The 16,543-nt window shown below is 45.1% G+C and overlaps 1 protein-coding gene across 1 annotated transcript; it reads right to left on the bottom strand.

Annotated features, from left to right (window-relative positions):
- Positions 1-1,982: 1,982 nt before the first annotated feature.
- On the bottom strand, positions 1,983-15,750 carry SERPING1 (serpin peptidase inhibitor, clade G (C1 inhibitor), member 1). The gene is made up of 8 exons (XM_006875786.1): positions 15,710-15,750; positions 14,725-14,734; positions 13,138-13,618; positions 10,565-10,699; positions 8,122-8,325; positions 7,789-7,928; positions 3,702-3,921; positions 1,983-2,236 (listed from the first exon to the last, which is right to left on the bottom strand). Exons 1-8 carry the CDS (start codon positions 15,748-15,750, stop codon positions 1,983-1,985), a joined length of 1,485 nt encoding a protein of 494 aa, XP_006875848.1.
- Between the last annotated feature and the right edge of the window lie 793 nt (positions 15,751-16,543).

Below are 16,543 nucleotides of genomic sequence, written 5' to 3'. Positions count from 1 at the left end.
CTCATTTCAGCTCACCGGTATCTAGGATGTCCATCTTCAAACATTCCATTTTTGATGACTTCTAATTTTTCAGGATTCCTGTTTCATACATTCATGTTCTGATTATTAATGGTGTTGACAGTTGTTTCTTCTCATTATGAGTTATGCCCCATGAGAAAATGAAGGCCTTAAAAGCTTCACCCCATCTACATCATTAAGGTCACCTTTACTTTGTATTTCCATTCTCGTGGGCGCAACTTCAGGCACTGTATCAGATAATGTCCTGCTGTTATTCATAAAGTTTTCACTGGCCATTTTTCTTTGTTTTTTAAATAAAAATTTGGATGGAAGTTTACAGAGCATTTGGTTTTCCATTCATACACATTGTGTCTTACAGCATTGATTGCAGCCCCCACAACGTAACAGCACTCTTCCTACTTCCTCCCTGTGTTTATCATTTCCGTGTGTTCCTCTTTCTTAGCCTTCCTGCCTCTGAGCTTTATCCCTGGTCAAATGTTGACTTTTCAGTCTTTCATGGTTGATTGTTCCGAGGAGTGTGCACCTACCTGGTGTTGTTCACCCTATAGGCCGATCGCTTCAGCTGAAAGTTGAGGCACAGGGATGGGTTCAGTTCCAGGTTTGAAAGGTGAATATGAGCTCTAAGCCCTAGTGTCCCATCAGTCTCGATCAGAGCAGTATGCCTGGTCGTTTTGGAGTTTTGGTCCACGTTTTTCTTCCACTCTATCCAGGACTTCCTGTTGCAATCCCTTTCTTAGCAGTCAGCAGTGGAGGTCAAGTATCATATTGTTCTTCTGGGCTGAGGTCATGGAGGTTGGGCTTTTCATGGTCCATTAGTCCATTAGACTAATTGTTTCCTTGTGTCCTTGATTCCGTTTTCTCTTCTTTGCTTTGGATCGAGAGAAATCAAGAGTTGTGACATTGACCTTTTTTTTTTTTTTTTTCCTTTTTAGCAGTAGACCACTGGGTCCTTTTTCATAGTCTGTCTTATGTTGGAAGAACCACTGAAACCTGTCCACCATGGGGACTCTGCTGACATTGGAAATACTGGTGGCATAATTCCTAACATCACAACAACACATAAAGCCAAGACGAGTGGTGGAAATGAAAAGGTATAATCTGTATAAAATTCTTAGCACATTGCCTGATGCATGGTAACTGCTGGATATGTGTTACTGCTGCTATGGTTCTCAACCTTGCCTACGGTTTTGTAGGGACCAGGCTGGTTCGGACATAACAGGAAGCTCAGGTTAGAAGCCTTTCAGTATCACTTGCCACTCTTTGCTCTGTAATGTTTGTAGTCCTTTCCCTCTCTAACCATGGGTTTGGCCAATGGAACAATGGTAAGTTGATACAAGCAGACGGGTGAAAATGACACTGACTATATCTCCTCTCTTGGAACCCGGCCACTGCTATGAGAACAAGCACAGGCTAGTGTGTTGAAGAGATGTGGGCGATACAGGGAACAGAGCAAAGGAATCCCAGCTGAGACTGTCTCACACCAAACGTCATCCAAGCAACCCACCAGGCATTATAGATGTATGAGCAAGCCCACCAAGATCAGCCAGATTCAGCCCACAACAAGATTAACCAGCTAAGCCAGACACATATGAGGAATAGTAACTGGTAGCTGTCTCTAGCCACCAAGATTGGAGTGATTTGTTACACAGCAATAGCTAACTGATCCAGGTCTTCTCAGACTGAGACAGACAATATTGAAAAGCAAATGAAAGGAAGTCATGGTCAGCCAGGTTTTATTGTTGTCTGGTGAACTTGAACCAGAAAAAGCTGCAGTGATTTGGTGTGCATGACAGAGCCTCAGGGAGGGACCCATAGGAGCAAGTCCCTTCATCAGACCTGAGGGAGTCTTTCAGGTGACTGACAGGGGACACCTGAGGCGGAAGGTGGCTGGGGGCAAGTCCAGGCAGGAGCAGCAAGGTTGCAGCTACAGGAGCTGAGGCTCCTCACTTGGCCCCCCACAGGCCTCAGCCTCGGGGGTCATATACCCGCCCCATGAAGACGGGGAACTTGTGCTGCTGGTCCCAGAGAAGGAAGAGGAAGGGCTGCTGCACATCGAAGATCAGCAAATTGCGGGCCACAGAGATGGCGGAGGCCGCGGCCGCTTCCACCCCCGACTCCGTCAGCTCCAGCACCGTCTGGTGTTGCATCGCTGATACCTGAAGATCTGGGTCCTCGGTCAACCCACACAGGTTGAGGTCATATGTAAAGTCAAAGAATTCTAGGGTATAATCAGACGTAAACAAAGGGTCAGCAGCCAGCACCAGACCTTGGTTGCTGGAGATAGATATTCTTCCTGGATGGTCTGGGCTACTCCCAGGTCCAGCTGCTCTCTTCCTCCTCCTTTGTAGCTTGTTATTGCTACATGCTGTCAAGTCAATTTTGATTCACAGTAACCCTGTGTGACAGACCAGAACTGGCCCACAGTCAGACTGTAATCTTTACATGAGCAGTTCCTTCTTCTGCGGAGCTGCTGGTGGGTTGGAACCACCACCGACCTTCCAGTTAACAGTTAAGTGCTTAACTATTGTAGCACCAGGATGTGTCAGTCAGAGAATATATCTGTTCTAGTTATGGGGTCCTTTCTTAATGGGCCCATCTTTACTCCAACCACCATTCTTTCTCAGTAGGTAAGAGGCTGTCTCTCCGTGGTCCAATCAAAACCCTGAAAAATGATGTCATTGCTTCCTTGCCTCCAAGGACCTTGGAAGAGAGCATCATGCATTATAAAATGAGGTCATATATAAGCATGTCAAGTCATACAGTGGGAAGGAGGTCACGTTGTATAACAGGACATGGCAGTGATATCTGGACATGAGGTCAGATATCAGGAATCGAGGTGAAAGGTTAGGGAATAGGATCTCTGTGGCCGATCCTAAACTAAGAACCTTCTTATCTAGGTAGTTACTTGCTTATTCCATGGGCTGGCTAGTCAACGTTTCTGGGGAAGGAGTGTCCACAACTCACATTGATCACCTACCTGTCCCAGTATCTATGCCACAGAGAACCATAGTGGCAACCTGGATTTGTGTTCTGGTTCACGTTGAAGTGGTTCAAGGAACCCTGGACAAGTCATGCAAGCCTTCGGAGCCCCCGTTTCCTCAGTGATACCATGAGAAAAGCACCTGCCTCTCTAGCTCACAGGGTTGAGAGACAGAGAGCCTGAGCTTATGAGCATCAGAAGTACTCTAGAAAATGCTGTTTTAGGGGTTCCCCTCCTCCTGTGATAGTTAAGATTTTGTGTTGACTAGATGGCATCAGGATTATTGGTGGTTTGGCAGCTGAGATGTAGTTACCCCCATAATGTGATCTAATATAATGAAATTAACTCTATGATGAGGTCTGCTATGAGTAGCCAATCAACTGAAAGGATGTTTCCTCAGGGGTGTGGCCTGCTTCCAGTATATTTGACACTCAGGCAAAGCTGGTTCTCTGTTGGATCTGGATCTTGAACCAATGACCAGTTCCATTATGAGACCAGACCTGCCTGCCTGCTGATCTTGGTTCATCAGACCTAGACTTGGGACTCTCCCACCTCTACAACTGTGTGAGTCATTCTCCTTGATTTAAAGTTTTTTTATATATACATATACAAGTTTCACTGATTCTACTTCTCTGGAGAGCCCGGCCTAAGACACCCCCCTTCTTGATGGCTTGGGGATGTAGCCCCGGCTGCCAAGGCTCACCCATTTTCTCCATGATGCCCAGCATGTCTTGGCTGCTCTTCACTTTGAGGCGGGGCATAATCAGAAGAGTAGGTCGGAACCTGGACATCTCCAGCTTCCTCATGATGGCCTTGAAGACGGAGGGGCTGAGGGCCTGCTCCAAGTCTTCCAGGTGGTGCTTCGTGTGCTGAGGCACAATGATCACCAAGCTCAGGTTGTGAGAGAGCTGCAGTTGTCCTACCTGAGGAGCAGGAAACAGACCTGGTCAGTTTCCCCACCCTGGTTCTCTCCTGGCTCCTGGCTGTCCTTCAGTCTATCTGCTCTAGTTCATACTGTTTGTTCCAGCAGCCAATCCTAGGCTCCCAGACGCACTGATGGAATGCCAGCTGGGTGAACAGGCTCGTCTAACTGGTACAAGCTTCCCATCATACAGGCCTAAGCTTCCACCAGTGACCAGCCAGTTGTTGTCAATTTCCATGGAATTGACTATGAATCTGAAGCCTTGTGGTAAGTCAGAGGAGAACTGTTCTCTGCAGTGTTTTCAATGGCTGATATTTTTGGAAGTAGGTCACCAGATCTTTCTTTCAAGAAGTCTCTTGGTGTACTAGAAAAACCAACCTTTTGTTTCATAGACAACAGCGCTACCAGCCATAACAAGTGATTTGATCTTAACGAGCTCCATCCCTCCCTCCCAAGGGTGTGTACGTGACGTACACAATGTGCATGTTGTACTACCAGAGCTCCCAGGCCAGCCCTTTTAAAAACCTTGGATTGCTCTTCACTGCCTTGGAATTAAATGTAAATCTCCCAGTGTGGCCCATTCAAGCCTATCATAGTGTATCTTCCCAATGTACCATCAGAAAGAGTTTCTAATGGTCAGACAGAAGTAAGACACAAGAGAGAATTGGGTGCTCAGTAAACATGTGGTAATAACTGGAGACATTTTGGGTGCTACACTGGGTGTGCGTATGGAGAGGGGGGAATGCTACTGTGAGATGAAGTCAGGGATGCTGCTAAACAATCTACAATGCACACGACACTTCCCACTAAACAAAGAATTATGCAGTCCAAAATGCCAGTAATACCAAAGTTGAGAAACCCTAGTCTAACAGGGTATAAAGAGATTATCATTAAAATGGCATTATGGTTAAGGCTGAAAGGGGGACAAGAATTTAGAAGAAAGCAGGATTCAATTGGGCAATAAAGAAACGAACTGACCCCAATCAACTGTTGGAACGTGAAACAAATAGTTCAGAAGAAGTAGAGTATACACCAATATCAACTCAACGATGTGAACTTGGGTTTCCCATTGACACAGACCCCAAATAGAGAAGACTTATTTATCTGGGTGGTACCATCCTTCAGAAGTCCCGGTGTGACACTGTGAGTTAATGCACTGGAATGGGAGTTTGGTTTGAACCACAAGGTTGGTTGTTTAAGCTCACCAGCTGCTCCTTGGAAACCCTATATGGGGTTACAATGAGTTGGAACTGACTCGACGGCACTTAACAACAACAGTAACAACAATTATCCTTCAAGTCCTGTGTATAGACCTTACATTTCTGGCCAGGAAATTACCATGTAATGGTCTTAAATTTCCAAGCCAGCAACGTCAGAATGGAGTCCTGGTACGGTGCAGTAGGATAAGCACTGGAATACAAGGTAGGTGTGAACCACAAGGTCGAGGGTTCAAACTCACCAGCTGCTCCTGGGAAACCCTATACAGGGTCACTATGAGTCAGAACCAACTCACTGGCACTTAACAACAGCAACTAAACCACCTCAGGATACCTGAGTTGATAAACCTACTCTTTTTAAGTTAGCTCCAAGACAGGTTAGAATTAAAAATGGAAATGACATAGTAAACCAACTCTATAATATTACCACTGGGTGTTACGTTCAGGGTAATCACTGTATTTGTTATTTAAAATAATGTTTGTAATTTTTAAGAGATACTGACATGCTAGTTTTATACTTATAAACTAAAAATTATAGGAACATTTCACAAAGATTAAGAATAGTATTGGCGGGCAGGAAGTTGGCTTGCAAAATATGCCCTTTGGACAATGAGATGAATATGTATGTTTTGCTTTGTATGTGTACATGAAATATTTTTGCTTTGCTGATTTGTGGAAAATAAGATACAAAAGGGAAACCACAGGGAGGAAGTAGGGAATTGTTGTTCCAGGGTGGTGGTGATGTGCCATGGAGTCGGTTCCGACTCATCGTGACCCTGCATAGGGTTTCCGAAGCTGTAACTCTTTACGGGAACAGAAAGGCTCATCTGTCTCCTGTGGAACAGCTGGTAGTTTCGAACTGCTGACCCTGAGGTTAGCAACGGGGATTGTAATCATTTAGATGAAACAAAACGTATGATTGGTTGAATGTAAAGCTGATGATCTTGTCTGCTAACCTTCACTTAATTCACAATAAAAAGTAAAAAAATAAATAAATAAAAGAATGATATTGGGATGTAGAATGGAAGTTGATTTACTTTCACATTTATTTTTAAAGTAGGTTTTGGGTGTTTTTTGGGAAGATGGTCTAGCAAGGTTGTAATTTCACCATTAAATGTTTAATATCCTTAAAACGAAAATTGGGACTCCTAGTGTAGCACTGAGGATAAGCACTCAACCACAAGGTTGGTTTGAACCATAAGGTTGGCAGTTCAAACTCACCAGCTACTCCTCGGAAACCTTATACAAGGTCGCTATGAGTCAGAACCGACTCAATGACACTTAACAACAACAACAAAAAAGAAAAGTAACCATATCAAATTTATAAAGAGAGCTCAAAGTACTCATGGAAATATTAATCAAGTATGTAAATGAATAATTGGTTTAAAGGAATTTATTCTGTCCAATATGATTTAATTTATTAAAGAACAATAGGAAGTATTATTTTATATAAAATTGTTTTAGTATTATAAATAGGGTTGTGAGTTTACTTAAAATTAAAAGGCTTATGTTACACTTTGATTTAGAATTTATAATATTAACATAGTAAATTAAATATCTGTTTAAAAGCCGTTCAACAGCCTTCATGAACAACTGCCTCCTTCACTATGAAACCAGAATAATGAGGAAGCCTGGCTACCATTACTGAATACTTACTTTGATAAAAGATTCGTTATCAAAAGTGGGTAGATCCAGAACAGAATTATAAATTCTCATGGAATCTAGATTTTCTGAAGCCATGGAAAGTGGATGAAGCCCTGAAATGAAACTACTTCCCTGAAATAATCTTTATACCTTAATCTAACAAAAAATAGCCCTTGAAGGAAAAGCTCCCAAGGTGGAAACAAACTTGGTATGTTTCAAGAACAAATCCTAAACTTCCCAGCAGCATATTGAATCATTGGCTGTCTTCCATTGTTTTCTATCTCATAGGAATGTTTTTTGCTCTCTTAGCTAGCTAGATATAACCCAACTAGCTGGTTCATAGGAGAAAGATTTAATGATCAGCTCCTATAAAATTTACAGCCTAGAAAAACCCTCTAGTATAGTCTACTCAGTCATGTGGAGTCGTTGTGAGTCAAAAATAAACTAACAACAACAAGATAGAAGGTTCTGGTCACTTAGCACGAGATGATTTACTAACTAGAATCCCCTGGGCTCCATATTCTTTCCTCCCTTCTTGTCCATTGAATTTATATTGTACAACTTCTCCTAAGGAACATAAGGCATTCAACACATGGACACACATGGACATACACATATATGTACATATAGATATACCCAAGTACGTTTGCAAGCTGTACACATTATACACACTTAAAAGACTCACCAAGCCACCCAGGTCTCCTGATGGCTTGACTAGAAAGAGAGACAGGCATAGAATAGGAATAAGACTCACTTTTTGCTATTAGGTGCAGTAGAGATGAATGAAGCAACTTTAGAATCCTGCTTTCCAGCCTAAAATACACAATGCCTGCCTTGGCCAACACTGGAAAGAGGGAAAGAAGAAAAGACAGGGTAGAGATACAGATGGAAGGAATAAAAATGATGAATTAGTAAGGGTGGAACCCAAAAGGATGGGGCCATAGCAGAAAAGAAATGAGGACACTCAGGAGGCTCTGAAACCAGAGTGAGAGGGGCCAAGAACTGACCTTGGCCTTCAAAGTTGGGTCAATGAAATGAGCCACAGGGTACTTCTTGCTGCTCATCATGGGTACTTTTATCACAGAGGATTTGAAGTGAAAGGGCTCCAACCTGGTTCTTTTATGATCAAATGTTGTCTTCCATTTGGCTAGAGAAAAGAGAAAGGGGGCAATTGGCTCCAATGCAGGTGGGTTAATGATGAAGAGAAGCTAAAAGCCCTGTTGGTAAGGACTGGCCCAGGACATTGGGATCTGTGTGGAACTTGGATTGGGTGGGTTTTGTGGGTGGGATGGGAGGAAGAACTCAGAATGGGAAGACCACCTGACCGAAGGTCTCCTTACCACTCAGGTAGACAGCATTGAGAAGGATAAGGCGGGTGTCGGAGGGCAGACTGTCCAGCAGCTGTCTGATCTTGTGGTTGGTGTTCTTGGCCACCCAGTGATTGATGAGCTCCAAGTTCAAATCACTATTGTTGCTCAGAACTCTGGGAATGCTGCCATACAGGCTCTGAGAGGCGTTCACAAAGGCATCCCTTATGGCCAGGTCTGGGGGGCAGATCAAGAGAAGGAAGCATGAGTAGCCTGAACCAACCCCTTCCCCTTCCAGGGTGAGATTCTTCTCATTCATTCCAATGAACACAGTGCATTGGAGTCAGGGATCTAGTTCCCCTTTTAAAATGCTGTAAATGAAACCCAAACCCAAACCCAATGACAAAAGACCAGAACGGGGTCCTGTACTTTTTATATTTCTACTTTCCATGTGAGTTTGGCTTGGCACAACGTAATGCTCTGAGATACTGACTTCCATTTGCCTTCCTGTGTTTTCTCTTTTCTTCCCTCAATCCGGTAGGGAACAGACTGTACTTCCTGCTTTTGTTCTCCAAAGCCCAAGTCTACTGAGAAAAATAGTGTTTGAAAGAGGAATTTTTCCTGGACTACACAGATAAAAGATATTTCTTCAGGCTTTGCTGAGGCTTAGGGACAATGTAAAAATCCTGGAACCTTGGCACAACTCCAAGTATAGACAGAGGTAGGAGGGGGGCAGGAAATCCTAAATAATGAATGCAGGTGAATTTCCCAACATTCTGGCAAGACCAAAGATAAAGGTGATTTACAGCAAACATATAAATGCAATGCTTCGTGCACACCTCTGGCCCATACTATTCCCATCTCTAAAAAGAGGGTGTTAGGCCTACTAAGACACGGATGAACCTTGCAAACATGCTGTGTACAATGAGTCAGCGGCAAAAGGATGAATACTGTATGGTCTCCTATATAGGAAATAAGCAAATATGTATAAATCAATGGGAGTGTGGTGGTTGTAGAGGATGAACACTGGACTGAGGACCACAAGGTCAGCAGTTCGAGCCTACCACTCCACAGGAAGAAGATGAGGCTTTCTGCACCTGCAAAGATTTATAGCCTCGGAAACCCTATACAGGGCTGCTATGAGTAGGAAATTGACTGCACTTAATATCAACATAAATCAATTATTATTAATGATTGTCAGAGGTGGGAGGGAAGGGAAAAGAGATTTTTTTGTGTGGGGTCGGGGGGGGGACGACATTATGTTTATGTTAATGGTAGTAGAATATTTTGGGAAAGGACAATGATAATAATGGTACAACATGGATGGAAAATGTTATCAATACCACTGAGCTGTACATGTGGAAGTTGTGTTGGCAAATGTTTTGGTGTATATATTTTCATCCAATAAAGAAAAAAAAAAGGATGGTAGGTGAGTCTTTCTCTCTCCTCTCCTCTTCCTTTACTTTTTTGCTTCTCTCTATTTTTCTACTAAGGAGTTCTGGTGGTGTAGTGGTTACGAATCGGGCTGTGGACTGCAAGGTCAGCAGCTTGAAACTACCAGCTGTTCCGCGGGAGAAAGATGAGGCTTTCTGCTCCCATAAAGATTTACAGCCTCGGAAACCCTGTACAGGGTCACTATGAGTCAGAACCGACTCCACGGCACATTTTTCTACTAAGGAGCTCTGGTAGTGCAGTGTTTACAAATCCGGATGCGAACCTTAAGGTCAGCAGTTCTAAACTACCAGTCATTACGTGGGAGAAAGATGAGGCTTTCTGCTCCCATAAAGACTTTTACAGCCTCGGAAACCCTGTGCAGGGTCGCTGTGAGTTGGAACTGACTCCACGGCACATAACAACAACAACAATCTTTATGGACGCGGATTGCCACGTCTTTCTTCCATAGAGCAGCTATTGTTGTTGTTAAGTGTTATTGAGTTGGTTCTGACTCAAAGCAACCCAGTATAGGGTTTCTGAGGAGCAGCTGGTAAGTTTGAACCACTGAGCAGCCCAGTGGGTTCAAACTGCCAACCTTTAGGTTAATCATCAAGTGCAAACTGTTTGCAACATGCAGAGAGACTTTATACATGCATAAAAAACTCTTATTCTAAAGTAAATTGATGCATATAAGAGACTTGATTATGGTCTCCACAGGAGAATTATTCTGCTAAGACCCTCCACCTGATACTCTAATATGCTAGCTCCAACTTTCTCTCTGTTCTCTTTCCCCAGCATGTTGTTGTTGTTGTTATGTGCTGTGCAGTCAGTTCCGACTCATAGCAACCCAGTATAGGGTTTCCAAGGCTGTAAATCTTTACAGGAGCAGAAAGACTCATCTTTCTCCTGCAGAACACCTGGTAGTTTCGAACTGGTGACCCTGAAGTTAGCAGCCCGATTCATAACCACAACGCTACCATACCTCCTCAGAATCCTCTCAGGGACCCTCCTTAGCAGTTGCTGATCCTCTCCTGGCTCTTACCTGGGCTGTGGAAGATCTCAGACACTGAGGTGACACCTTTGGATGCGAAGGCCGTCAGAGCCTGGTGGACACAGGCAAAGTCCTTGGGGTAAGAGAGGATGCTCTCCAGGTTTCTCTTGGTGCTGTCCCCAGCCCCTACGACAAAAAGCGACATGAGGCGTGATGAGGAATGTGGGACCAGGTTGGAATAGGGAACCATTCCCTGCTATGGAGACAGACAGAGGGCATCAGAGCTGGAAGCATCTTTTTGGAAGACTGATACATCAGAAATAGAGGGGTAATTATGAACAATCACAGAGCTAGGTTTTCCCAGGCCTTTGAATACACTCTTCACTCACTTCTTTGCCTATTTCAATCATATTCGTCTTAGAAAGCCTGGTATAACGATTTGCTCTTCCACTTTAACTAGTTTTTGTTGGGTTGGGTTTAGAAAATCTTACCCTATAGGCAGGGACACTCAATCACTATTTAGAGGAGTTATCAGAGAATCATAAAAGAGGATTCAATGCTCCTCTCAGTTCATTATGAAATATCGTTCATTTCTTCCACATAGCAGTAGTTAGCATCTATTGAGCACTTAGTGTGTTCCAGGCATTATAAGTACTTCTCCCATATTATCCCATTGAGTCTTCAAAATAATCCTTTTAGATAGGGACAAATATGATTCCCTTTATACAGATGAGAAAACTGAGGTATCAGAGATAAAGGAAATAGCTCAATTTAAGGTCACATAGTTAATAACTGTGGGAATGCAGTGGCTGTGTAGGATTACCACTGGCCTGCTAACTACAAGGTTGGCAGTTTGAGTCCACCAGCCACTCCACAGGAGAAATGAGGCTTTCTGCTCCTGTAAAGATTCACAGCCTCCTTGGAAACCCTATACAGGGCCACTATGAGTCAGAACCGACTCAATGGCACTTAACAAGCTAACAAGTACAGGATGGAAAGCTATATTTTGGGGGCAATAAAGAACTAAAGTGAACCCAATCAACTGAAATTTGCCTTCCAGGGGATATTTGGTGATGTCTGGAAACATTTTGGTTGTCATAACTGGGATGGGGTGGGGTGGGGGTACTACCAGCATCTAGTGGGTTGTTGTTGTTGTTAAGTGCCGTTGAGTCGGTTCCAACCCATAGCCACCCTGCATAAGGTTTCTGAGGCTATACATCTTTACAGGAGCAGAAAGCCTCATCTTTCTCCCATGGGATGGCTGGTAGTGTCAAACTTCTGATCTTGATGTTAGCAGCCTGACTTGTAACCGCTGCACTACCAGAGCTCCTAGAGGACAGGAATGCCGGGATTCTGGAACTTCAGTATTAAAATTTTTAACTGCTCACTGTATTGTTTCTAGCAGCCTTCCCTGGACGTCCCCCTTGGGAGTGAAAACTCTCCACCCACAGCTTGTAGCAATTTGTGTCATTTCCAGGGTAATTAATTATCCCATGGGACTTGATAATGTTCCCTCAAGGAAAGCAGAAGGAGGACTTTTATTGATCTCCCATGGAGTCAGGCACTAGACTCTCTATTTCTCAACAAATTTTTGAGGCAGATACCACTATCTCCATTTTATATGAGGACTTGGGCTCAGAGAGATTAAGTGAACTACCCAAAGTCACAAGGAGCTCTGGTAGCACAGTGGTTACGAATTGGGCTGCTAACCTCAGGGTCCACAGTTCGAAACTAACAGTTGTTTGCTGGGACAAAGATGAGGCTTTCTGCCCCCATAAAGATTTACAGCATCAGAAAGTGTCACTGTGAGTCGGAACTGACTCCACTGCACATAAAAACAACAACAAGGTCACACAGTATTATTATGATTCTCTGATGATTTCATCTCTCTTATCACCCTACCCTGAATATGGTTGGTAGCTGGAACCTTGTTTTATATGTTCTTTTATAATCTACAAGGAGCTCTGGTAGCGTGATGGTTATGAATTGGGCTGCGAACCTCAAGGTCAGCAGTTAGAAACTACCAGCTAAAGATGAGGCTTTCTGCTCCGGTAAAGATTTCCAGCCTTGGAAACCCTGTACAGGGTTGCTATGAGTTGGAACCGACTCCACAGCACATAACCACCACCATCACTTATAATCTACAGAGTTTTACAAGCAATTACTTACTTACCCTGTTGCTGTCAGAAGTTTCAATTCATGGCGATCCTGTGTGTGTCAGAGTAGAACTGTGCTCCACAGGGTTTTGTCTCTTTCTTTCTTTCTTCCCATTCCCCCCCTCTCCTCTCCCCCAATAGGGCTTTCAAGAACTGGTTTTTCAGAAGTAGACCGTCAGGCCTTCCTGCCCAAGTGCCTCTGGGTAGATTTGAACCTCTAACCTTTCAGTTAGCAACCAAGCATATTAACCATTTGTTCCACCCAAGGAATTTATAAGCAACAGTGCAGATTAAATCATTATTAAATGAGGGACTGAATGAAATGTCCAAGAATAAAAAGATACTTGTCTATAGGGGCCTCGTTTTTACAGCTTCCTCCTAGAAACACAGCCGTGGAGGTTTCTGGGTTGGTGGCCCTAATGGTAGTGCCCAACATATGAACTGGAGAGAATTCCATATGGTTCTTACCAAGTAGAACGTGAGTGAGGAGGCTGGCGATGCTGAATGGGGAAAAGGCCATGTTGGTCTCAGCCTTCTTCACCTCTGAGAAAGCATGGTAGAGCTTCAGGGAAAAATCTGTCAGAGCCTCCCCCAACACACCCTCTGCTGATTTCCTCTCTAAATCTGAGCAGTTAGTGGCTGGCAGGGGACAGAAGGGCTCAGTAGGGGGCAGCGTGGTGGGGATCTGGGTAGTTGCTTGGGTAGTGACTTGAAGGGTGGGTTTTTCAGTGAGTTGGGAGGTGGGTTGGGCAGTAGGTGCAGTGGTAGGTTGGATGGTAGTTTCAGGATGGGTTTGAGGTCTTGTTTGCACGGTTGCCTCAGTGGTTGTTAACCAGGTAGAAGAATTCACGGTTGGTTGAATGTCTAGAGGTCCAGGTATTTCTGCATGGACAACGTTCTTTTTGCTTCTCTCTGGCATGACCTCCCTGGAGCTGTCGCTGGCTCCATCCTATGATTCAAAAAATGAGTTTCGTTTTTCTTGTTATCAGGTACATAAACACACAAAATGAAGGAAGTTGGGAGATGAAAAATGTCCTAGAGTCAATTTTGCGAAAGCCTGGTATGTTAAGAGTGCTATGTTATGAGTGGTCAAGTCCCATGGGTTAATTACCGTAGGAATGTACAAAACCACTAATTCCTTCAGAGGGAGGGTAACACAGGGGCACAGAGGTAGGGATAGTCTCTGTAGAAGTGAAATACAGGCAGGGGCTCTATAGTTTTGAACAACTACTGTCATATAATGACTCCTGGTATGGCGCTGTGGGTTAATATGCCAGACTGCAAAGCCGTTTGAACTGCAAGGTTGCGGTTCAAAGTCACCAGCTGCTCCTTAGAAACCCTATACAGGGTTGCTATGGGTCAGAATCCACTCAATGGTATTCAACAACAACAACAACAACTGTCATATAAAGCAGCTCTGGTAGCATACTAGTTAGGAGCTGGGCTACGAACCTCAGGGTCAGCAGTTTGAAACTCCCAGCCACTTCATGGGAGAAAGATAAGGCTTTCTGCTCCTGTAAAGATTTACAGCCTCAGAAACTATACAGGGTTGCTATGAGTTGGAACCGTCTCCAAGGCACACCACCACCTACCACTGTCATATAGAAGAGCCCATGTGTGGCTCTGTGGGATAATGCACTGGACCGAAAGGTCAGTTTGAACTGCAAGGTCAGTGGTTCAAATTCTTGGAAACCTTATACAGGGTCTCTGAGTTGGAACCGACTCAAAAGCACTTAACAACAACAACACAGTCATATAGAAAGTTGTCTCTCTAGATTTGAAAATGTATGGCAATTTATACTGTTTATCCACATTCTTGTAAGTTCTTTAAATACTGCTTGTCTTAACTCCGCTGCCTAGCCAATACAGACATTACAGCTGTGGCCCTTGGCTTGTAAGTAGGTTTTCACATTCTGGGTTGTGACTCATTAGTGGGTACTGGAAACAATCATCATTTCAAAAAGGAAGGAAATAGTGTAGACTACATTGGAAGTGCTTTGGGCTGCCAAAAGAAGTGTTGGAAAGAGTGCAGCCAGAGTGCTCCATGGAGGCCAGGATGACCAAACTTCGTCTCTCATACTTCGGACATGTTGTCAGGAGGGACCAGTCGCTGTTTGGTAAAGTGGAGGGTCAGAGAAAAAGAGGAAGACCCCCAGCGAGATGGATTGGCAGAGTGGCAGCATCAATGGGCTCAAGCGGTCTCAAGCTTGGCGACAATAGTGAGGTTGGCCCAGGATCAGGAAGTGTTTCATTGAGCTGTGCATAAGGTCGCTATGAGTAGGTACCAACTCCATGGCACCTAACAACAACAACAAGTGGTTCTCAATGAGGGTGGAATGGAAGGGGGATTACCCCCCAGGGGGACTATCTGTCAATATCTGGAGACATATTTGGTTATCATAGCTGGGTGGAGTGTTACTAGAATCTACTGGATAGAGGTCAGAGATACTGAAAAACTTCCTACAACACATAGGACAGTCCCTCCTAACAAAGGATTGTTGTTAAGTGTGTCAAGTCGGTTCTGACTCATAGTCACCCTGTATAGGATTTCCAAGGGTTTGAACCACCGACCTTATGGTTAGCAGTTCAGTGCTATCTAGCCACAAATGTCAATGGAATCCCAGTGGAAAAACCATGTATAATCCCAATTTCCCAAATGAAGAAACTGATGTTCAGACTTATTAAATTACTAGCCTATAGTCTCACTGGAGGAAAACTTATAAGTGAAGCCTAGGTTTCTGAATCCAGATGCCTCTCTCCTAACTATGCCATCTGGTGAATTACACGGGGCATTGCTAATGCCCACCTACACACATACACACATACACACTCTCTCTCTCTCTGCTTCTGAATGGAGTTCAGAGCAAGTTTCTTGCTTTAGGAATGCCGGCTCTAAGGTCAGCGCACGCTTTCGGGAGCAGAATCGCTCTCCTCACTCCCTGGTGCCTTAAGGGTTAATCATCAGGGGGGGGGGGGGGGCATTCCGCCCCACCCCCACCCCCACCCCAGGAAGGGGCCACTTACCCGAGCTTGCAGCAACAGCAGCAGCAGGAGGGTCAGCGGGGTCAGCCTGGAGGCCATCTGGGGGGGACGACGTCAGCAGGGACCTGCAGAGGGAGCTAGCCCCGGGGCCGACTCAGAACTCTGGAGCCCAAGGAGCCCCCACCGCGGGCCCACTCCCATTCCGTTCCCAGCCCCGGCTCTCTCCTTGGGCCACCTCCCCTCTGGCTCCTCCCCCTGTTTTGTTTTCCCCCAAACCGCTCCCTTTCCCGGCACCCGCTGGCCCGTCCTCTCCCCCAACCCCCTCCGGCCCAGGTCTTCGTCCATCTGTTCAATCTTGGGGGTCCCGATTTAGACAAACAATGAGGCCAGAGGCAGAGGGAGGAGGGGAGGTGCAGAGGGGGCTGGGGACCACAGCTACGGGGCGGGTGGGGGGAGAAGGGGCGGGGAGGAGGAAGAATCCGGAGTTTCCAGTAGAAGCCTGCCTGCAGAGACCGCTTAGATGGAAATGTGCTGGCAGGAGAGGAAGGCAATCTGAGACCCCCCCACTTCCAGACCTCATCCCCCTGAGCGCCCTACCGGTGCCAAACGTGCTCCCAACTCCTGGTCAGCCTCAATGTAGACTGTGTGGACAGTCCCGCGGGGCCAGTAAGGGGGGTGTGGGGGGCAGTCTTAGCTATTGGCTGGCCCAGGATTCTGCCTAGTTACAAATTAGGGAAGATTGATCGCTGCTGTGAGTTCCTGTAAATCAGGGAGGGATGGACTCGGACTCCTAGGTCCTGGTTTGTGGACAGGGGCCAGGGACATAGGCTAAAGCCCCTTGGGAGCAGGCTTAGGGAATCATAGCTAGACACAAACCAGAGAGTCCTCTCTC

The sequence above is a fragment of the Chrysochloris asiatica genome, unplaced genomic scaffold (assembly GCF_000296735.1).
Source record: "Chrysochloris asiatica unplaced genomic scaffold, ChrAsi1.0 scaffold00339, whole genome shotgun sequence".
Taxonomy (NCBI): Eukaryota; Metazoa; Chordata; class Mammalia; order Afrosoricida; family Chrysochloridae; genus Chrysochloris; species Chrysochloris asiatica.
The sequence above is the reverse complement of the archived record's forward strand: the minus strand, read 5'-3'. Positions and strand labels throughout refer to the sequence as shown.